Here is a 24,687-nt window from a genome sequence, read left to right as displayed (position 1 = left end):
TTCAGAAGCACTCTTCAAAACTTTTAACCCAAACAAAACAGAAAACCTCATGCTGTTTTTTCATGTTGGGCCACACATTTAAGTCAGGAAGCTGCTGTGAATTTTTAAACCTTTTAAAACATCTTAGACTTACTACTTTTTGGATAACACTTATGAATTTATCAAATGCAAACTCCACTCAGAATAATGGCTATAAATGGTCCTTCAGCTGACTCATGTTGATGCAGTTGGGCCAATGAACTGGCTAGTAATTAAATACTCCCCACAAGAAAGTAGAACGCTTGAAGCCTGCAAGAGTCAGTTTGGATACGATGTTAGCTGGCACATTTTTTGACAGCTTCCTATATGCAGGGAAAGAGCAAAAATGAAAATACTTTACTGATTTCTTTCTACAGAATAAGTGGTTTCTCTCCCTCTTTTTTAACATGCAGAGAATAGCTATTACCAGAGCAGATTAAAAAAAAAAAGAGACTATCAAAAGATAAAACACAATCTTATTTTGAGCACCACTGTTTCTGTGAAATAATTTACTTTCTTATTTCTTTCCATATTCACAAGTAGCAAAGGAATGGGCACAAACCAATCAATTTCTAAAAACAAGCAAAAACCTATAAACACATTTTCTTTAAATTAATTGCATTAGAAATCAAACTCTTAGGTAAACTCTGGTCTTGATAAAGAAATATGGAAGTTTACATCACAAGTGCCAGTGATGGCACTTGGATAATTTATATATTAACTTGTCGCTGCTTTGGGAGATAGTCTTATTAACTTGCTTTAAGCTTTAATTTAGTTTGACAAAAAATATTGGTTAGACCGTTTTATTTCTTGTTTCCTTAAAGTGCTGAAAATCTAATTCACCAACTGGAAAGAAATAAGTAATATTAATTGGAAACCTAAAAATTTGAAATAAAAGAGTATACCTGAACAAAAAACAACATACTGTTTCTGATTGCTGCACTGTGATCCAGTAAGTTTCAAGGTTCACTCGATTTTTAGTTAATAATTAATGGAATTTTATTTACAAAAATGTAAAATGAAAACCAGCACAGATACTTCCCATGAATACAAATTACAATAGAACATCTCTTGTGAATTGATCAGTAATGAGGTATTATATGCACTCCAATCCCAGTGGAAAGTTTAAGTGATAGAAGTTCTATTCTTAGGTTGACTTAATAAGCCTGGACTGATTTACTGAGTAAACTGCAAGATATTTCAACTTTATTTGGGTGAATTTTTTCACTTTCACACACCACTTCTATACAAGCAAAAGAACTAATATTAAATCCAACACTGCACTACCCAACACATATACCTCCAAGACAAGAAACTGCTCAGAAGCGACACATAAAACATATGTTAAAGTATACATTATTTTCCTTAAAAGAAGGAAGAATTTCAACATATATTGAAAATGGCATAGGTTCAAAGCTCAATTTTGATTTCTTTGATACACCGAACAAGAACATGTTAAAAGGACTTGAAATACCAATTATGATACTTCTAACGTTATGTGGTGTGATAACCACCAAGCTTTTTCTCCCACAGACAGGCAACAGAAATTGACACGACAGAATACACTGTGCTACAAGGAACAAAACAATTCGAGGGCAATATATTTTTCTGTTTTTCTAGTTCTTGCTGGTATACTTCATGCAAGTGTACTAAGCACACCATTAGCTCCAAAATCTGAAAATCTTGTTATGGCAGCAATGCTGCAGTGTTTTCTGAATATAAAGCACCCTGAAGTGGTCTTCTCCCTTAGCATGGACATCACATTCCAAGAAAAGTAACAAATTATAAAATTTTACTGCATTTAATCTGTTATTTGAAGGTGGACAGTTTGATGTAAAGAGAGTTCACCATCAATAAAAAAAAAACAAGAAAAAAACCAACCAACAAACAAACAAACAGGCTGAAATCTGCAACTGAAGACAAGAGCATAAGGCAGTGCAATGTGCCCTTTACTGACACACACACTGGCAGCTTAAAAAGCTTTCCATTCTTGTATTTTCCTCTTGTTCTCCCTAACTTGCTCAGTTGAACTGCAATGAAACCAGACCACAGAAGGTTAATTTTAGTCAAACGTTATTTCCATACAAAATGCAGTTAGTATTCTAGTTAAAAAGTGTTCTTGACCAAAGAAGTTTTCTTATCACTTGCAGAATAATAAATTTCACTATGTCAATGCAGGCTAAGGCAATAAAGATTTGCAAACTAAAAATAAGAAGTAAATCCAGTGTGTTTGTTTGTTTATTTTTAATTGGCTAAATTAAAACCAGAGAAGTGTTAGGCATACGAGAAAATACTCTGCAACTACTCTTTGTACTAACATTGTAGAAGCACAGATGAAGAAAACTTTGTGGGATTGTACGGTGTAATACCAGAGCTACAGTTCTTTAAAGTGCATCTTATAGAAATTTCTGAGCAAATCCAGATTCTGAGTGACACACAGTTTTGGATGGGAGATCTAAGTGTATGATGTTTGAACCCTGTCCTGCCACCTTTCCCTTGGATCTTTAAAAGGACGTAAACAGTATGGCTACTTATTTAAAAAACATTTTACAATGTTTGGACAGTACATGAAGTTATCGCTGACCACCTCTTGTTTAGCTTTCTCTTAAGTAGCTAAAATATAATTTTTTAATGCATCCCTTTGTACTTTCAGTTATTAGAAAAGTAACAAAAGTATACTGTAATTTGTGTTACTATAGCTTTCCCAAAAAAGATTAGATCCCTTTGCAGCCTTTCTGGTTGTTTAGTTTCTTTAACATGCACGATTTCACCGTGGCTTTATGACTCATGTTGAGTGTAGAAGACTTCTATAGTAAGTAATATTATCATTTAGGCCACAGTGCATTTTATAGTTTATTGGTACAGATCAAAAATGGCCTTTTTATTGGGCTAAATCTGCAGTTACAGACTGAAGTAGGAGTAAAATGTTCTATATACTACAATTAACTGGTACTGTTGAATATGCTAATGTACTATAGCACTGATAGATGAGTAAGAAAGATGGGCTTAAAGTAAGGAAGTGACAAGATGAGGCTGGGAACAAGAAAAACTATCATTAGGTATCGCTCACACAGCTTCAGAAAAAAAGATCCACAAAGGAAGATCAAATCCCAAACTAAGATATAGGACATAGCTAGCAGTATCCTCAATTAAAAAGTCATTAACATTTATTTTTTTAACTTTTGATAATGAAGATAAACCTTTTTCTAATTGATTGTCATTAGAATGTGGAAAAGGAAGAAAATAATTCATCTTCCACCCCATAAGAAGCAACAATTCCAAATAATATAACCAATCTTAGACCATAAGATTAATGTATTTTTGACCCCACTGAAACAAACCCAACATTTTACAGTAAGAGATCTCACTACATAACAAGTTTTCAACAAAATTATCTCAGAGCAACTGCTGTTAGGCGGATAAACAGAGACTGGGTAAACTCAGCGGAGAGTAATTGGCTGTGTCCTGTTTTCAGTCAGCAGCTGGCAACAGAGAAAGAGCAGACTTAAAGCACTGGGGTAAGCTTGGAGACTGATTAGTCAGGAAGCTATTGCTAAAGGCAGCAAGAGTAGGAGCTATCCCAAGAGCTCTCTCACAGCAGTTCTCTCTGTCCAGTGAGACACAACTGGAAATCCCTTAATGCACTCTGCCCTTCATTTATTTTTGCTACTGGACATTTGAGAGCATTTAAGAACGTTATTTTTTTGAGTAGTTGCCTGATGATGGATCACACAGAATTAAAATGATTTTATATTTCTTAGGGAAAGGGGAAGACTACCATCTACAGTACAATTATAAAACTAGGGATTAACTGATAGCAAAGTACTTTTTATTCTGTGCTGAACAGCCACAATGAAGTTTGCAACTACTCATGCATCAGTCCTGATTTACTCTATGCTGAAATTAGGAACTTATCTTACATACCTGGAAGGTCGTGTAACTTAAAGCCATAGTACTGATTAATTTAATTTTAATCCAGCTAGTCTAATGAAACTTCAGTACACTCAAAAATATTATCATTCCAGCTAGCAGTATAACATAAATTACACAAACACACTCTGTAGTAAAGAGCTGTGTATCAAAGTACTAGAATTTAGAAGCATGACCAAGTTAGCTATCCAAATTTAATGTTAATTTTATATATAGGCATTGTAAGAGAATTACTTCCCTGCCCCGCCCCCCCCCCCCCAAGAACTTGTACCATTCATTGCCTAGGACGGAATGTACTAACCTAAAGCACAGCTACTCAAGCTATTTTATCTTCAGTATTGAGTGCACTGTGCCATGTTTTATTAACTTTATTAAAAATAGAGAATTAAAACATGGAGAAACCTCTTCAGGTCTCTCAGCCTCAAGCACTTTAAATTAGAGGCCTGAATTCATGGACTATTAACAATTTATGTAAGCTAACTCCCATGTAAGATGGGTAAGTTCCTCTCTCTAGCCAGTATAAGGAGCCTAAGCTCCCTAAATTGTATATCTATATTTATGAGGTATTTTATCTCTTCAAGATATTAAGTGCATACATTAATTTTGGGAGATCAGCTAAAAAAGCTTAATTTTTTTTAATTTACGTGTTTAGTGCTTTCATCCTACTGTTTTCACTGCAGTTGTAGATGCTTGGTACATCTGAAAAGCAGACCCTGTAGATCTCAACTTCAGAACCACACAATGTAAATTGGGAAAAAAAATCAAACCACCCAAATTCAAAGCCAACAATACTCCCCCCACAAATAGTTTAGGACTAGAAGAAAGAATAGGGCACTCTACCAGCTTCTACCATTTCTTTTGATGTAGTTTTCATTTATTCTTATATTGTTTTTTAAATACTGAGCAAAATTTAAGAGTCCTCCCCCAGCTCCCCCATCAGCCTAATTTGGCATTATGTTCATGAGAGTTATGAACAGGTTTGGAATCATTAGATTGACTCACCCAATTCTCAAGCTAATGATGGTGGAGTGAAAGATTAGACACCATGAAGTTTACTTTCTCATGGAAAAGGCGAATTAAAAAATATTTGTATTTTACAATGTAGGAAAAAAATATTAAGTCTCCCTTCTGTGGCAATGACAGCAATAAAATGCACCTACTAAAATAAGAATAGGTCTTTAGATATAAATTTATCAATAGACAATTCTTATGCACAGAACAGAAAGCAAATTGAAGTAAAGTATTGGGGATGAATCTCTACTTTTGAAACTAAGGAAACATTAAAAAACATAAATCACCAGATATGATTACAGTAAACCCTCCCCAAACCCCCAACCTTATACAAAGTTATAAAGGCAACAGAAGCCTTTATGTATTAATAAGTAAGTATTTTGATCTCTTCTCCAGCCTCTGGAGAAAACAATTGGAAAAACGATATATCCCATCAGTCTCCACCTTGAAGACTTATTTCTCTGGCTAACTGTTGTGGTTTAACCCCAGTCAGCAACCACACAGCCACTTGCTCACTCCCCTAATCCTTGCCACCAGTGGGATGGGGAAGAGACTTGGAAAAAAAAGTAAAACCTGTGGGTTGAGATCAGAACCGATTAATAATTACAATAAAGTATATTAAAGTATATTGAAGTATAATAAAGTATATTAAAGTTCAATACTACTACTACTACTACTACCGATGATGATGTAATTTAAAAGGAGATAACAAAATGAGAGAGGAATAAAACCAAAGCGGAAAAAACCCCAAGTGATGTACAACACAGCTGCTGACCCCCCACTGACTGATGCCCCACCAGCCCCTTAGCAGTGATTGACACTTCCCAGCCAACTCAGCAGCAGCAGTTGCATGATGTGTAAAGGAGGCTCTCCCTCTGAACATCCAGCTCAGCTCTTGCAGCCAGGGTGCCAGGAGGAGCTGTGCTTCAGTACCAATGACATCCAAAGCAGACTGAACCCCTTCACAAACTGTCAGTATCTCTTTTTCAGTTGTGCCTCAGATCCTTTGGATCCCTGACTCCAAAAGCCTAAGGGTCAACCTTGAGTCTCCCCTGGTGCTTTCTGCCAGGGGCTCCAGGCAGGGCCATTCTCCCTGGCTGTGGTGTAGAGCACATTTTTATTTTTACATCTTGCCCTGCCCAGACTGGCCCAAGTGCTACTACATGAACTTTCTCCTGGGTAACTTGTTCAAAAGCTTGCTGTTGCTCAGGGCCCCATTTGAAATCACTCTTCTTCCAGGTCACTTGACAGAGGGTATTTACAACCAGACTGTAATTTGGAACATGCATTCTCCAAAAATCCACAATGCATAAGAAAGCTTCTTTCTTTTTTACTAGCTTTTCCAGATTCTGCACTTGTTCAGCAGAAGTTCCAAAACACTGGAAGTGCACTGTCCCTAGGTAGTTGCCCATACTATCCCGCATGCCTGCCACTCATCCAGTCTTGGGGCAGATCTCTGGGTTGATATCCTTAAATAGTTGTTTAACCTTAAACAAGACTTGGTGTACATTCAGAAAACATAGCAATAGGAACATGCTGTTTTGGACATCCCAAGATACTAATTCTCAAAAATTCTCAAAAGCTATTAAAATTAGCCTGGAGGTGAAGGGGAAGATGAAGGGAGGTGTCTCCCCCATGGACTGGGAGAAAAGTTAAAAGGTATAATTATTAATAGCTTCCGATAGATGGCTCCTGAAGTACGGAGATGATGGCAATGCTGAGTACAAATACCAGATTAGCCTCACAACCAGCAATTCTGTCATACCATAAGCCAGTGTTACAAAGTACAACATGACAACCTTAGCTCAGTTCCCACAGGTGATAAACAGCACAACACGGAGCATATACTGCAAGTAAGGTACTACATGATGCAACTTTAAGAACAAGCACACCAACTTTGACGGCAAATAAACCAACGCTGTGACCAGCAATTATCAAACTAATCTAAAGAATGCTTACAACAAATTTGTTCTGACATTTCTAGTCAGACTTGTCTCAACCCGTTGTGCCCAATGCTGGGCACCAAAAAGGACTGTTATGGTTTGACCCCAGCCTGTAACTGTGTACCCTGCAGCTGCTCACTCACAGCCCAGCACCCCCAGTGGATGGGGAGGAGAATTGGAAAAAGATAAAACCCATGGGTTGAGATAAGAACAGTGTAACATAAAGCAAAACATAACAACAATAATAATAGTAATGAAAAGGAAAAAGAAAGACAGAGGAATGAAAGTAAACAAAAACCAAGTCATCCACAATACCGGTGGTCAGCTCACCATCCACCAACAGATGCCCAGCCAGTCCCCGAGCAGCGATAAGCAGGCCCCAGTTTATATACTGAGCACGACGTTCTATGGTATGGAATATCCCTTTGGCTAGTTCAGGCCAGCTGTCCTGGCCCTGCTCCCTCCCGGCTCCTTGTGCCCCAGCTCACCGGCAGAGCAGGGGAACTGAAAAGCCCTTGCCTTAGGGTAAGCACTGCTCAGCAACAACTGAAACACCAGCGTGTTATCAACGTTACTCTCATACTAAATCCAAAACCACAGCGCTGTACCAGCTAGTAAGAAGAAAATTACCTCCATCCCAGCTGAAACCAGGACACTCAGAGATCTGTAGCACCTCATAACACTGCCTCTCAGTTAAGGCACACAATTCCGATACTAATTTCTTCTGCTGTTAATAAATTCAGTTACACTACTAAAATTCCAGTGAAATTTAGGTGCCAAAGTCAACCTGGGTATGAAAAAGTTTCACTCAGCTGTGTTTGACCCTGGTTATCCAGATTCAATTATTCCCTCAGGGAAAGGGTTTAAACCATGTTTTCCATAACCTTGGAAAGTTCCCTTTTGTTCATTAGCATCCCCCTGCACACAGCATTTCACTGTAAATAACAAATGTTACCAAGCCTAGTAATTCAAATATTCATATTGAATGAGGAAGGCTGACAATGATTCCTGCAACAAAAAACCAGTGATTGAAGTGAAATACATACTATCATCTGGAAGCTCTGGCCATGACAGCAGCCTATCAGCTTGTGTCACATTAGGCAAGCACTTGCCAACAAATAGTTTACCTGTGTTTCTATTAAACTCTTTTATCCAACGTGTTTATACCAAAGCAGTAGTGATTTCATTCCATTCCATGTGGCAAATTTCCGTGATACTAATACAATCTTCTCAATTTCCCACTATTACAACTTATCTTTTGGAAAAGTAAAAATTCATCTAATATTTTAAATAAAACAAACTGTCACTAAATCAGGTAAAACAGGAGGCATATCCCATTTTCAGATTGTTTAAAATGATTTCCTTCTTTCTGTTTATGAAAAGCGACTATCAGAAAATGCTGTCTTTCTAGCCAGTATAGGTTCCCAAATGGCAGGGAAGAACCCAAGTGACAAATTGATTCTAGATATAAAATACATAACCTATTAAATTAGTTAATTCAGATTTTAGAAATAGAAAAGAAACCTATGAAAAGATCCTTCATTGTGGCAGTGTATCCTACTTTTCTGCGGTTCAAGGCTTCTTGAAATTCTTGGACATAGCTCCTGAAACTGCATAGCTCAATTAGGTGCTGTACACAGATACTCAAATTTGTTTATCCCCAAACAGGGTTGTGATACCTGAATTTGTTCCTGGCCTCCAAGCTATCCTGCTTCAAGTAGACAAAGTAGTCTCTCCAGAACTAATTCAATATCTGTATGTGCACTGTACTGTAACATACCAGGTACACTCACCTCTTTTCAAATGCAAACAGGCATAAAGCTTAAGAAAACAGATAAAAAGAAAAAACTCTGCAATAATTATTTGCCCATGCTGAAAATCTGCTGAGATTTCATTCCATTCTCCTGTTTATGACACTAAGTATTCTCGATGTTATCTTTTAAATTTCTTATTTTATCATTTTGCTGTGCCACAAGGAGAGAGAAAATCAAGGACTGCAAGTCTGAATACAAAGTAGATTAAATTCACTCTTGGTTTTCTAAACCTCAGGGTTTAGATTTTTGAAAACTTAAGGCAAATATGGTCAAACTTGTAGGGTCAGATAACAATTTTTCTTTGATTCCTCTATATGCAGAGTTAGATAAATATGAGACAAAAAAGCAGGAGAAAAACTCTTTCCTCCTATAAAATACACCCCACCCCACCCCCCATTATAAAAATGTCTTCTTTTTAAGATAGCATGACAAAACATTGTAACAGAAAGACCATGCTAACAAGGCATTTTTACAGTCTTTCAAAGAAAGAAGGAGTATGTATTAGTAATCCTGGTTTTTGCAAATCCAGTAAAATACAGATTACTTCCAGAGGAAGTAAAATGTGCCGGGAAATTGCATGGACTTCAGGTAATTTTCCTGTTTGTTTAAAAAGATCTAATAATGATATAATGAAAAAAATCAGGTAGACACATAACTCCAGTATTTCTTTTACGTTGTACATTTTTGCTCTGTTGCAACAACCACTCAGGAAAAAATGAAACTCAATTCTCCCAATAAAGGAAGCAAATCCCCAGAACATTAAGGGAACATATTCATTTACACGGCAAAGAAAGATGAATTAAGAAGTGTGCTTAAAGAATTAAATAAGCAATGTTTTGTGCTTTCTCTACATCTTTTGAATTGCTGACTAAACAATGTTGCATTAACCAGATATCAATTGAGTCACAAAACAGACTCGGGTCAGGGCTGCTACACTGTTTCCATCTCATATTTTGTCCCCAGTAGAGTCTGTTAACCAAAGAAAAATCATTTCTAATGTCTAGCTGATGAAAATTCCCTACCCAATATTTCACTTTTTTTTTTTTTTTTTTTTAAAGAATGATAACCCCTTTGAGAAAAACAAACAAACAAAGAAATATAAAGAGCATTGTGGCTGTTGTTAATAAATACATCATTTATTTTATTTAGATCAGAGTTCTTAATTCCTTTGAAGCAAGAAGCAGGAGTTTAGATACTACTTCTTCTTAACATTCAGAAAACAGAAGTGAAAGACTCTAGTAAATTTATACCTAAAATCTTGTTTCACAAATATGGAAGAGACTTTAGAAGTACTCTGAAAAGTGACAAGACCTCTTTGCTATACAGATCAACTCAGTAATTGTCTTCCAATGGGAAGTTCTGTGTGGCTAAACAATGAAAAGACACATATGGGTAGATTGTTGGTAATTTACAGCTCCCTTCACAGATTTAAGATTGTCCACTGATGCATATTCAAAAGACTGCTTTGAATATATAACTTGCCTGCTGTAGCTTTTGGAAATCTGGTTACCTAGCTAGACAATTATGAAGCTGACATTTACTGTATGTGCAATTACGGAATACATAGTGTCACTGCTTTCAAATATCACCTCTTTGCCACAGTTCTTACCTTGTAGAAAATGTCCTTGCCTCCCTTGAGAGAGGGGAGCTTATTCAACTAGTACTGACATCAATGAATAAGGGAATGATTAATAAAATCAAATGTATTGTTTTAAGTTTGACTTTAAGACAATTGAAACAAATGAGTTGTTAATGGTTAATTCGAGACATAAGTATTTTTGTATATCCTGCTAAATGCTTCGTAAAGCATCAAAAAATCCTCTGTCCAAAAAAGTACCTTCAAAAGGAAGCACCCCCACAAGATAGATGAGCTGACTGGAAGTTCATCATGAGGAATGAGCTCAGCAAAAACGAGGGGAAAGGTAATTCCCGCAGGGTGAGACTGCGACCACCAACTCAAGAAATCCGCCAGCCCCAAAAAGAAGTTGAGGATGAGCATGCAAACTAATTACATGAGAAGCAAGAGAATTATTTGACAAACAGGAAACTGAATACTAAGTAATGAATTAGGTAACTTGTAATCAATGAAGGTCGATGTCTTTGTAAGCTAAACCGTATAAATAGTGAAAAGCTTTCAGGAGCGGGGAGCTAGGCATTTGTGGGTTACCACCTAGCTCACTACTTCGTGAAAACTGGAATAAAGGAATAGAAATACCTCTACTCAGTGTGTACATTAGTGCTGTGCACTGGGTAACAAGCCCACCTGTGGGATAACAGTACCAATGAACACCAGCAAGGTATTTACAAAAGCAGTTAGCTCTTCTGAGTGCCTAATTTGACATCTTCAAAGGGTCTCACTTGAGGAATGAAGTTGTCAGACCTCTGGAGAATAAACCCCATTATAAAGTCCACCTTGTCTCAAGGTGGCACCTAAATGTTTTACTCTAAAAAAGCTTTGGTTCTCTTGTCTTTTGTATATGATGTTCACATATAATTCTTTATGATAAGACAGAATGGAGGATGTCACCTTACTCATAGGGTTGATAAGGGAAATCTCACAAGACTTTATAAAAGGAGTAACAGACTTTTTTTGTAGGATTACAATTCCTTCTCTCCTTTTGTAAATACAGGGAGTGCTAAGGTTGACAGTGTATGCTTGGCTTATATTAAGGGCAAACTAACAACATTTATTTTTTTCCATTTATACCAGTATTTTCACAGTACTGATGAGCATTTACTATTAATTTAAAGTACCCTTTTCTATTCTTAACAGAGCTTGCATTCATTTTTCAGCATTTGGAATCTGGAAATGAATAAATAAATGAATGTTTTATACCTCTCTATGTCAGTCTTTATTATAAAAGTTAATTTTATTAACTTTGTTGCAATGACTCTGTGAAAAAAAATAATGCCATTTTTCATCCAAAACTAGTCTCTGTCATCCCTTCTGACTCAAGTACTTCCTCCGCTCCAACTTTAAATTATGACAGGAAGATCACTACAAAAAGATCCTGAAAACTTTGCATCAAAATTAATCTTATTCCTAGATATTTTGGAATGTAAATTTTTCAGGGCCACTTCTGTGAGAGACTGTATGAGTATGCAAGTATGGCAATGCAGAAATACTTCTAAATAGACAAACAAAAATGAGTAAATTCACCTTCCTTGTCTGGATGGGTTTTTTTCCACACATGCAAAATCGACTCATGGTCACAGTTTCTTTGTACCCTGCTGCCTGCTCTAGCAAAAGTCTCTTTACTATGAACAGTGCAGATGGTTTCAGGGGAATTATTTCTGTTAGAATAAGCAGCAATTTTACTTGACCTATGAAATCAATACTGAAGTGAAGCTTTGGGAACAACTAAGAACTATATTTTGGTTTATTATTAGAAATCCTATTAAATGATTTCATTTCATAACAGTGCCTACAGACATTCTGGGTCTTCTGCTGAGGAAACTTGTCTATTGAGTAAAACTTCATAAAGCCTTACAAAAAATTTGTCCACCGCAGCTACAAACACTGATGGTTTTAGATCACTTACAAAAAGAAGAATAGGCTAACATGCATAGTGCCTTCAACACAATTACTACCATGAAGAACTGGTAGTGCTCAAGAACGCATCTTGAGTTCTGGGTAAGTACTGGGTAAAAAGTTATCTCCCCAGGTTTTCCAGTGTTAGATACTTCCTAATGGTTGCTATGTACAATTGTGGAAAAGACAGCAACATACACAGACATAAGAAAAAAATGAGTAAAAAATAGGTTTAAATGTCAATCATAGTTTGCTGTCATATACAGCAATGATGAAATAAAACAGTGACCTCTAAGTGGTTGCACTGTCGGTTTCAAGAATTAAGATGAGCCGATGAGCCTGAGCTCATTGTCAGCTATGATTGTCAAAAATAAGGTAGCAGAGGCACTAATATGAACCTCAGATGACAGTTCTATTATGAATAAGAGATGAAAAAAACCCAATGAACACGAAAAAAAGGTTTTCTTCTACTTAATTGGGACCAGCATGACATTGCTTGACAAGGATTTTATTTAACAGAAGTGTTTAAAATGCTTCAGGCTAAATGTGACATGAAAATTATTCTATTGTTTATAGATATACTGAACAAACAGCTATGGTAATTATGGCTATCTCTTACCATGAAAGTTTGATTTGAATATAGAATCAAGAGCTTTTTGTTACCTTTGGAAGTACAGTCCACAAGCCAATTACTGACTGCAAGACATAGATTTCTTATAACCTTTGCAGCCACAAAAAGCAATCTGTATTTTTTTACTGCCATTTTATTATAGCTTTTCTTTACTCACAGCATTTTGAATACAATCTATTTGTGAAGAAAAACACTTTCTGCTGCACTTGAGGTACATATACATGCAATCAAAGCTGCATCTCAAATTTGTATTCATGCATTTCAGATACCATTACCTTGGCTAATGTTACTGCAAATAAATGCGTAGCCATAGCAGCAGAGAACTTGATGCAGGCTGCAAAGCCTGACTGAAAACTTAGTGAATAATGCAGCTTTCTGTGCTGTAGTGGGCTCTGTGCTGCCTTGAATATGCTGCTATTTGTGTTTGAACTTAACTATCCTGAAATAAATGTGCAAGCTGCAAATATGCCTTGACTGTTCTTGTAAATAATTTATACTCAGATAAGCCATAGCTATTAGCTGCTTGAAGTTATCTTCTAATGTGCAAAATCCTGATCATTGAAAATTAAGTGCTTTCTTCTGCTCCCTAAATAAATAAAAAAAAAGCTCCCCTGTTAGATGCTATTGAACCAAAACCTTACTGAAGTTTAACACTAAAACTACACCAATACTTGTGTCATACAGTACTCTGAATGGGAATTACAGCAAAAGCAGATACCACAATATTTACAGCAGTTTATGGCTCTTTGCAGTTATAGCAAATTGTGTCATTAACAGGTAGTTTTGAACATATATGTAATTCAGTTGTTAATTTAAAAATACAAACACCATGGAAGGAAACAAAAGAAATAAATATACCAATCATATCTACCTCAACAAAAATCTAGGGATTTTTTTTTTTGTATTCTTAAGGTGTTAGAACATTTCCAAGACATAGCAATTCCAAATGTATATTATTTCCATTAGTTATGCAGCAGGGCATTTCCTCAGCAAGAAATTATCTGACTTGATGGGCCTTGTCACAAGCAGAAAAAATACAATTGGTAATTCTGATCTCACAGAATTTAAATCTACAGAGTAGATTTAAACATGGCAAAAAACACATACCATGTTAGAAAGAGGCAATCTGTTCAATAAAAGAAGAATGCAGTAGGACTGAAAATAACACAGCTAAGAGGCCACCCTGGGATGCAGCATGAGAACTAGTACTTCTTTTTCATCAGACATACCAACTGATTGAACACTAACAGACTTTTCTGGGGAGCTCAACAGATCACGAAGAGAAAAATGGCTAACCAATGGCTAATATTCCACTAAATTTACTATTCCTCCTTTTTTTTGTCTTAAGCAGTCCACTTAAAGGAAACAATTTCAGTTCTCGGTTCTAGAGCTTGCTCCTCTATATTATTTTGTTTTATAGGGACTGGCTCAGCCTCATGAGCAAGTGATAATTTGGTATCTTGAGCCGTATTGAGGATAACAATGGCAATGGTTAGAGATTTTTTTCCTGCTTCCGTTTGTATTACAGCTAAGGAAAAAGTGTGCATTCTGGCTGTATTTCTTTCCCCTGTCAATCTGAGAGATATGGAGCCACTACTGTCCAGTTCCCATCTATGCTTGGGTCTGATTCGTATTGTACTTTTTAAGGAAAGTATCTTTAATCATAAAGATGAAACCAGTTTTTTTTTTAATTTGATTGGTTTTGTTTTGAAACAGAAGGGATTAGCTAGAACTTGATGGTATCTGCCTAACAGATCACTACACTCTGAATGATTCAGAGGACAGACATTTCAAGTCGTGGCTTGTAATTCTTTTCCACTGCATGACGAGTCAAAGAAGTTCATCTTAGGTATGAATCTGAGGTGTGTATTAACATATATCTACTCTAAGTGAATCTGTTAGTCTCAGCAGAATAAGCAGTAACCAAAGCAGTTACCAGTTAACCCAAACAGCCAAAACCAGTATGAACTTTTATCTGTCTCTACATGTTTTAAGCTTAGATTAAGTCAGTGGGGTTTTTGCCATGATACAAAATTTGGCATCCATTTGACATTTTAGACTGGGAAAAACAGCAAATCAATGAAAGAGCAAGCCAATACTTCTGTCTAATGACCTATCCCAGTTTTTCTGAAGTGGGCTGAAATCACAGACTTCTTGTTTATACAGTCTATATGTAATATACCATTATATACAGTATTCACCACTTACTATACATGTAATAATAGATTATTACATATGTATCTATGTTTATATATAAAGTGCAAGAAAAAATATACGGAGAACAAGCCTGAAAAAATCCTCACATTACACACTGCTGAACTCAGAAGCAGAAAATTAAAGAAACTTTATCATTATAATTCTTGCTTTGACTGGCTACATTGTTAACTTTATTATCTAGTAGGACTGAAAATAACACAGCTAAGAGATAATATACTATATTATCTAGTATAGTCTGACTAGATAATAAAGTTAACAATGTAGCCAGTCAAAGCAAGAATTATAATGGTTATTATCTAAAAAAACCACCTTGGATACTCAGTCTAGTATTCATCCTAGATAGTATGCAACCTACAAAATTTCTGATTTCCCAATAACAAAATAAGTTATTAAAAGCAAATTCTCAACTAATTTACACAGATTTTGAAAAGGAAAAAAAATAAAAATAAAGAAGTTCACCTCAAAGATGAACTTGGAGCAACCAATGACAATCAATGTATTTCTATCAAAAAGCCAAAAAAGCTTTGATAAGTCAACTCACCATAATCTACATCAACTTCAGGGCTCTGTTTATCTCAAGATAGGAAGTTAAAACATGTAGATATGGTGGCAGGTGCCAACAAATCAAAAACATACTAAAGAATTCTTTAAAAGCAAGTTCAGAGGTGTATTATTCTGTTCCTGAGCTAGCAAGACATGTGAAAGAAAAGCTGGATTTATTTCAAAATGCCTTACAAACTGATTACCTCAAAATGCTCTATGAAAAAACTGACATTGGTAACAACAAACACAAAAAAAATATCCAAGAGTTTACTTTTACTCTTCTCTCCAAATCAAATGTCTGAATTTAAAAATTCAGTATCAAATTATATCCATCTGCTGAACAAATCAGTCCCTGGGTTAGACTACAATTTTGTAGAATGAAAATCTTGGGGATTTTGTTTGTTTGTTTTTGGTGTTTTGTTTTTAACCTGAAACATGGCCCTAACATTTGACCAAATGCTGTTACTTTGAAAACTGGAAGCTACACTGTCTGTCCACAGACAGCTTGATAGACAGATAGAATGGGATGAAAAGAAGTAACATTCAACATAATTGCTCTTACAAGCAGAAACACTTACAGAAGAAATTCAGATGTGCTCTGTAGTCATCATTCAAATATCAGTGTTATGTGCTAGACAAGAACCTGTCAGATGTACTTGATTTTTCGTTGAGCCAATTCCTATAAGTGAATTATCTTTAAACTGTCCTTCCAGTTCTATTTTCTTTAATTTTGTGTTTAATAATGCCAAATTCTGTATGATCTTTTTCTGGCAATATACACTTAAGAAATAAACACTTAAACATGAGGTATAATTAATAACATCAATTTGATGGCATCTGCTTTATAAACTCTGAAGTGCATTTAAACATCGAAGGATAATGCATTCTGCTTAAAAAACTAAGAAAGGAGATATCTTTTTTCATCATGTTTCAATCACATTTTTTTTCTCTAACAGAAGTAGTACATATATAATTTTTTTCCTGAAACCACTAGTTACGAGCAACTGAAAACAGTCACTCTGGACTCCTCAAGCTTAACGAAAGCACAGCTAGTATAACAATATTCTGTAGATTGTCTAACAAACAAAGCTAACAAGCAACTGCACCCTCCCTGTAACTTTTCATATATGAACAAGTCTTACTGATTACAGTAAGATAGTTCAGGAGTTTATGAATAAATATACGCACAAGACTCATGCTCAAAATTTTGAAAAATATTTTGCAATGAAGTAACTGATTAATTTACTATTACTTTGCAGATACAACATCACTTTTGAATTAGACGGGTGAATGATAGCTTAAAGGTTTCCAGCTGTAGTATCAAGAAAACCAAGACAAAGAAAAATAGAATTAATGCAAAACAGCTCTCTGATATGGTATCATAAATACTTAGCAACATAAAATGTTCCACAACCTCTGCTTTCTATTATAGTTCCATAATACATTCAAAAATCCTTACATGACTGTTCTTGAGGATTATAGAAGTACTACATTTAAACATGTAACTGAATTTCAAATAAATAAAAAACCCACAAAAGATAGAAAAGATTTGCAAAGTAATCAGTAAATATAGTTTCAGGATGTAATATTCAGGTGATTCTTAGAAAGCAGGTTCAAATACAGTTTCAGTGTTTTAATAATGTGGAAAACTGAAAAAATGACAGCAATCTTTTGAAAGCACATATCAACTACATAAGCTGAGAAGAGCATGCAATTAATGAATATGGTTCATTACCATGGTTACAAGCTTTCAGGACAGGCCGCTGTGTGGTTGGACTGAGATTTTGTGGTATATCTGTAAAAGCAAGGAAAGAATGGAAATAAGACACATCTTTGAAAGTTATGGAGTACTGTAACAACTTTACTAAGAATATTTAGAAGTTAGGCATTTCTAGGAGCAAATTGACAGTTGCATACCAGTGAAATAATGTGATTAACTTAAAGGGCAAGATGACTTTTACTTCCCGCACTCAACTATAAACCCTAAAAAGTTGCAGTACATGTGGCTATATCAAAGAGTCCTGTCATAATAATCAGGCTATGCCAAGCTCAATAAATTAATCTCCAAAGTGCTACTGACATCTGCAAAGCAGTCTGAACATCCCTGAAACTTGTCATTGCAAAAAAGTGTTAAACCCAATAGCATTTCAGTTCAAGAGCACTGGACCTACTGGAACACATAATGCTTTTAACTTTCTCTGGAAAATAAAATGTAAAATAGAATATTCACCTTTAGACCTTGGTGCCCTTTTCCGTCGGTCTCGAAAAGCTGCACCTGACTGCAAGGCCTCCAACAGGCTATCCATCACTCCAGTCTCCTCACCTTCTGTAAAGAAGACAGAAGGAACCTTTTAGGTTACCATAACAATATCAAAGCATAAATAATAATAACAACAATAAAACATGATAAAAGATATTAATAGTATTATTAAAACTATTTCAAACTCAGACCAGGTTTTGACACTCACAAATTGCTCTCTTGCAATTAATCACAACAGATTTGGTCTTCTATACATTGAACTAGGCAAATTTTATTCCATTCATTCCACATTCCTCTCTCCATACTGAAAGTCAAGCATAGTTTTAAGTGAAATGTCATTTCACTTATTTTCATTTCAGTAGCCTTTTTTAACTGCAAATAATCAGTTTCACGTCAGCTTTCAAGAGCTGTCCCTTAAAAGATTTGCTGTATTAGACAAGAGATCATTTCAGTTATTCTTATAAAAAGTTGAAATTATTTCTCAGCAGGAAGCTGAGTGAACAATATTGGACTGGATAGGATACACAGCGATATCTATAGGTAGCTTTAATCAAAAGCCATTTTCTGCTTGTATTTAATAACTTCTGGCCAATATTAAATAATTGATGTAGTTCAGGAAAATTCGGGGGATATTATACATACATGTGCAATACAATAAGTAGAAAGAATTACGGATGTCACTCTGAGATTATAATTAAATGCAAACATTAAATGCCCTACTTTTATTTCCTCAAATAAACCTATCAGAAAATGTTAAGATTTTTTTAACCTTGTTAACCCCTTGTGTCTGTGCCTGGGAGGACAAAGAATGCAATTCCAAGGATTTACTATATGATGAAAAAATCACCACAGAGGAATAAAGAATTACATGATAGAAATCTCATTACGCCTCACTGAGAAAAACTCCCTAGGTCAACACACACTTTGGATACAGTCAGACATGCCACATGGTTCTGCAGTTATTGCTTATAGTGAATATTCAAATCAGGATCTGACCTAGCTGATGGGTATAACAAGATGCCACACCACTAATTAAAGTGCTGAACTACAAGTAAGGAAGAAGGGCAATCTTCAAGACCTGAATATGGAGGATAATTATTATGGGAGATGTTGCCTTTCAACACTATTTCTATGTTTCCCTTCTTTAAATAAATTCCATCTTTCAATAAGCTTTACAGATTTCTAGCATCTAAGGTAAGTGGTTTCAAGGGCAACAAAAACCGTTCAGACAAAAAACCCTAAAAATTGCAGAGAAGGAGGTCTGGCAAAGTACTGTCAAATCATCATGGGACAAATCACAAATATGATGTTCTAGAAACCATATTTTTACTCTCATGATTTTACACCTAAGTCAAGAGTTGAATCTAATTTAGCTACTGAGAACCCTAAGCCTGGATATCATTTAAAAGCAGAAGAGGAAAGCATAAGAAAAGGAAGCACAAGATTTTGGGAACCAAGATATGAAAATCATTATTTTTTAAAAAAATAATTGAGTATTGTCTTAAAATTTAAGCTTTCCTGCCCTCAAATTAAAAGAAAAAATGTCCTTCAAATACAATTTAAAGTCACATAGTGGTAATCTCCTCATAAAACAGTAAGAGTTTATATATTCAAAAATTCTATATAAATACACACACAAACATATCTAAAGCTAACAACAGATAATCCCTAACACTGACAAACTTAAACTAGATTTTCATAAATGTTTTTGTCATTTTCCCTATTACATCAGCAACTACTTTGTTATGTACAGAAGGACCAAACACATTTATTTTAAAATCTAGTTTTGTACAACTGTATTATAAATTGCATTTAGTTAGCACTTCTGTTCCTTTTATTTTCATTTTTACCCATTCCTTAATTTCGGTTAATTCTACACGTGTATTTGTGTTTAGAAAGTGATTTTTATATAATATTTGGAATTTCCTGAAACTATCTTCTAAGGAGAACTCACTTCCTCCCTTGTAGTATTTGATTTGCTGCTCTCCCAAGATGCTGGTCCTTAAAACAATAAAACTGTAATCTGAAAACACCTTTAGAATCACAGAATCATTTAGATGGAAAAGATCTTTAAGATCACCAAGTCCAGCTGGTAACCTACCACTGCCAACTCCACCACTAAACCATGTCTCTAAGCACCACATCTTTTTAAAATACCTCCAGGGATGGTGATTCCACCTGCCCCCTGGGCAGCCTCTTCCAATGCTTCACCACCCTTTCAGTGAAGAAATTGTTCCTAATATCCAATCTAAACCTCCCCTGGTGCAACTTGAGACTGTTTCCTCTTACCTTTTCACTAGTTATCTGGGAGAAGAGACCTACATCCACCTCACTACAACCTCCTTTCAGGTAGCTGTAAATAATGATAAGGCACCCCCAGGCTTCCTTTTTGCCAGGCTAAACAACCCCAGTTCCCTCAGCTGCTCCTCATCAGACTGGTGCTCCAGACCCTTCACCAGCTCCGTTGCCCTTCTCTGGACACACTCCAGCACCTCAATGTCTTTCTTGCAGTGAGGGGCCCAAAACTGAACACAGTGTTCGAGGTGAGGCCTCAGCAGTGCCAAGTCCAGGGGGACAATCACTTCCCTAGTCCTGCTGGCCACACTCTCTCTGATACAAGTCAGGGTGCTATGGGCCTTCTTGGCCACCTGGGCACATTGCTGGCTCATGTTCAGCCAACTCTCAATCAGCACCCCCAGGTCCTTTTCCACTGGACAGCTTTCCAGCCACTCTGCCCCAAGCCTGTAGGGTTGGGGTTGTTGTGACCCAAGTGCAGGACCCAGCACTTGACCTTGTTGAACCTTATACCACTGGCCTTGGCCCATTGATCCTGTCCAGATGCCTCTGTAGGGCATTCCTGTGCTCCAGCAGATCAACACTCCCACCCAGCTTGGTGTTTGCAAAGTTACTGAAGGTGCACTTGATCCGCTCATCCAATTCTACACTCTGTACTACCAGACTAGTTAACAACCTCACACAAAAGAGCTATATGCAAAAAGTATTAATGGAAAATTAACAAATATTTTGTAATTTTGCATAATATTTAAGTACATGTCTCTACAACACATGCAAGACATAGATTAAAGATGAAGACTGAAATACAGATATTTTTTCTCGATTTGCATTTGGTAAAACGTGCTGTGCTTTATTATACAAAGGTTTGCTCTCTTATGACTTATGGCCTACCACAAATAACAAGGCTTGGAATGTAACTTCCAAAAAAAAAAAAAAAAAAAAAAAAAAAATCACTCAGATTATATATTCAGTTTCCTGGGTTTGTTTTGGTTTGGTTTTTTTTTATGATGGTGCAGGTTTTTTGTTGGTCTCTTTTAGTTTTGTTTTTAAACTTTCCTTTCTCCATCTGATGTAATGCAATTCTCTAAAACACTGATGTCTGGAATGAAAACACTCAGTGAATAGTTTCAAACCAAAGTGATGCTTGAAGAAATTTTGAGGCCAAGCCATTAGTTACAGTAGGGTACATGAATGTTGGAGGAAAGTTTTAAGCATTTTGGGTAATAGTAATTCAAAAAAGACGGAATAATATTCACAGTCCCCAAAATGATATGGTAAATGTTTATGGAAAAGACTTCATAAGCTTTGTTTTAGGAAGTAGGAATAACAGAAGAAAAATTTCAATCCTATTTCAGCATGTCATCTCTTTCCTTTTAAGCCTATCCAAGACTACTATGGATTTCACAGTTATTTCAAGAACTTAAGAGTTTTCAGTAGAAAAAAATCCTGAGGCACAATCTGCTATACTATAAAAAGACCCATCAAAAAAAAAAAAAAAAAAAGATTTTAAATAATGGAATAGAAATACTGCAAATCCACAACTTTTTGTAGCATAGCTGTAACACATTTATGGGTTCTATCTGTTTTTTATACTTATCTGAAATATACTGTAGTCACAAACTGGATTATAGGTTAGTGCTTCCAAGTTAACAGAACAATAAGTGGAGTATATAGAAACTTGAACTAAAAAATTCCTCTAGTAGTTTTCCTGTATGCATGGATGTACTGAAAAAAGTTAACCACTGCAAATAAAAACATACATAGTTAATAATCTATGTACCCCACCTGGAGTACTGTGTTCAGCTCTGGAGCCCCCAGCATAAGGAGGACATGGACCTGTTGGAGTGCGTCCAGAGAAGGGCCATGAAGATGGTGAGAGGGCTGGAACACCTCTCGTTTCAAGTCAGGCTGAGAGAGTTGGGGTTGTTCAGTCTGGAGAAAAGAAGGCTCCAGAAAGACCTTATAGCAGCCTGCCAGTACCTAAAGGGAGTCTACCAGAAAGCTGGAGAGGGATTTTTTTTACAAGGTCATGCAGTGACAGGACAAGGGGGAATGGCTTTAAATGGAAAGAGGGTAAATTTAGATTAGATATAAAGAAGAAATTCTTTACTGTGAGGGTGGTGAGGCACTGAAGCAGGTTGCCCAGAGAAGCGGTGGATGCCCCATCCCTGGAAGTATTCAAGGCTGGGATGGATGGGGTTTTGAGCAGCCTGGTCTAGTGGAAGGTGTCCCTGCCCATGGCAGGGGGGTTGGAACTAGATGATCTTTAAGGTCCCTTCCAACCCAAACAATTCTGTGATTTGAAGATACACAAAGCATGTAGAAAGCCTGTTTTTCAAACTCCTACACCTTCAGTTCGGTTCCAAACGCTGTTTTTTTGATGCCTACGTCAACAGCTGACTGTGACACCTTCTATGAAGTTACATAGCTAACTATTAATACCCATACTATCTATAATATTGTCCAAGTTTGTATGATGGAAAGTTTAAGAAATGGAAGTCTACCATGCAGAATTTTAGAAATCTTTTAAACTGCCCTGGGAGAACTGCATACAACATTGCTACAGTGATAGCGTAAGAGTTGAAAATATTGTTCAATATTAACACTTCCTATGGGACCTTTAAATTGGCTTCCACAAGCTGCTGCAGACTGCTGCCACCAATCCCAGCTGGCTTCCTAATTAGTCAAGTATATCAATCTTTTGACATCCTAGAACTAGTAACTCCAGTTGGCTTGCAGATAGCTACATAACCCACAAAAAGTCCTTTGAGAAACATACCCTTCCATGATTTAAATGATCTCTTTTCCTTTAATTGCAGAAGAGGAGATTTAAATACTTTTTAATATCATACCTATTTAAAACTCATACAAGTATCTTAAATACCAACTAAAGCAGAAGTAAACTTGACAAAATAACTGGCAAGTTTTGCCCTTGACATTTCAGTGCCAAGTCAGATATAAACTACCTAATTTCATAATTGCGTCTTTAGAAATGCTAAGACTATTAAAGACCCTTCTCATTTAGTGTCCTGAGTATCATAAGCTTTATAGTGCAACTTTAATACGTCTTAGAATGATAGCAACAGATACTGCAGTTGGTAATGACTCCTTCATTTTATGTACTTAAGGAAGAAATGATATGTATCATAATTTCAGGAGCAGTAGTCCACTGACATTACAGAATCACAAACATAATTAGCAATATGGTTTTAAAATAAGAGTGGTGCAACAAGATTACTTTGGATGAAAAATATTTTGACAGTTCCCCTGCATCTGTCCAATATAAAGTAAAACATTACACTCAACACTGGGACTCCAGAAGTTCACTTTACCAGGAGAAAAACATGTAATAAGATGTCTCTTTCCTCTTTCAAGGAATCAAAGCTTTATTCAGCTACTTCCTTTAAAAAAAAAAAAAACAACACTTTTTTTTTTTTTTTTTTGATGGTGGTGGTGGTGTGGGTTTTTTTAAATGAAGGTAATACTAAGGCGCTTCAGAAAAACCAGACCAAGAGTTCTTTACCATGATTTGTGTTGATGTCGCCTACTCAGTTGGTACACTTAAGGGATTTATCTACAGGGACTTTGACTGTCATTTTCCACTAGGTTCTATTTACTTACACACAGCTTTCTGTTATACCATAAGTACTGGAAAGGGTCTGCTCCTAAAGGCAACCTCTGAATACTAAGCCTCATCTGCAATTAAAATTACACAGTGAAGATAAACGTATTTATTGAAAACAGATCTTAATATTTCATAGCTGTAACAGAAAGAAAAGGGTGCAAAAATTCAAGCGCTACTCATCATGTTATCTGAACTAGCAAAGACTTTAATTATCTTTATATCACCTTCAAAGTAATTCCATGGTGGCACTCAATTTTTTATACAATTTAAAACCAAACTAAAACCAAACTTGGAGTGCTGAAGCTATTGGATTTGTTTTCCTTGTGTAAAGAATTAAGTCCTGATATCACAATTCAGTAATTACCAGAACAAATACTTTTTTATTCTTGTTTGACTAAAAGAAACTCAAACTGATAGCCATGTATTCCAATAACAGTGCACGGGCTAGCTGTGACTTGTAACATAACATAGGGGTTCCTCTGACTCTGCAAGTCTGCAAGTTCTGCAAGAACCTTGCTAGATTACAGGGAGGAAAAAAAAAATATTTCCAATGTACAAACGCAAAGCAGAAATAGCTGCCAAGCCTGGAAGCTATTGGATGGACTGGCTGAAAGGACAGTTCCTTTTAGATTTAAAAAGTTTTAAATCCAAATTCAGCCAGAAATGTCAATATTCACTTGTCTTTCCTCAGCAGTAACTTCAGGTGAAAAATATACCAGGCCTTCACAAAAGCGAAACACAAGTACATGAGTCCTGTGAGGTATATAAACAGTCTAGTCCAGAAGAAGAGTTATATTTCTTACTGATGCCCAGCACAAAGTAAGCCTTTGCTAGTGCTTCAGAGCCGTAGTCAAGTGTACTATAAAAA

At 36.0% G+C, this 24,687-nt stretch overlaps 1 protein-coding gene across 4 annotated transcripts in view; it reads right to left on the bottom strand.

Moving 5' to 3' along the window:
• DIAPH3 (diaphanous related formin 3) overlaps window positions 1-24,687 on the bottom strand; it is a 246,028-nt gene that overhangs the window by 44,098 nt on the left and 177,243 nt on the right. For all 4 annotated transcript variants that reach the window (XM_055802324.1, XM_055802325.1, XM_055802326.1 and 1 more), the window contains 2 exons: window positions 17,870-17,965; window positions 17,375-17,434 (listed from right to left, as the gene is read on the bottom strand). In XM_055802324.1, coding sequence (XP_055658299.1) covers window positions 17,375-17,434; window positions 17,870-17,965 — 156 coding nt within the window. The remainder of the gene's footprint in view (window positions 1-17,374; window positions 17,435-17,869; window positions 17,966-24,687) is intronic.

The sequence above is a fragment of the Falco peregrinus genome, chromosome 4, assembly GCF_023634155.1.
Source record: "Falco peregrinus isolate bFalPer1 chromosome 4, bFalPer1.pri, whole genome shotgun sequence".
Taxonomy (NCBI): Eukaryota; Metazoa; Chordata; class Aves; order Falconiformes; family Falconidae; genus Falco; species Falco peregrinus.
This window is presented reverse-complemented; position numbering and strand designations above follow the sequence as displayed.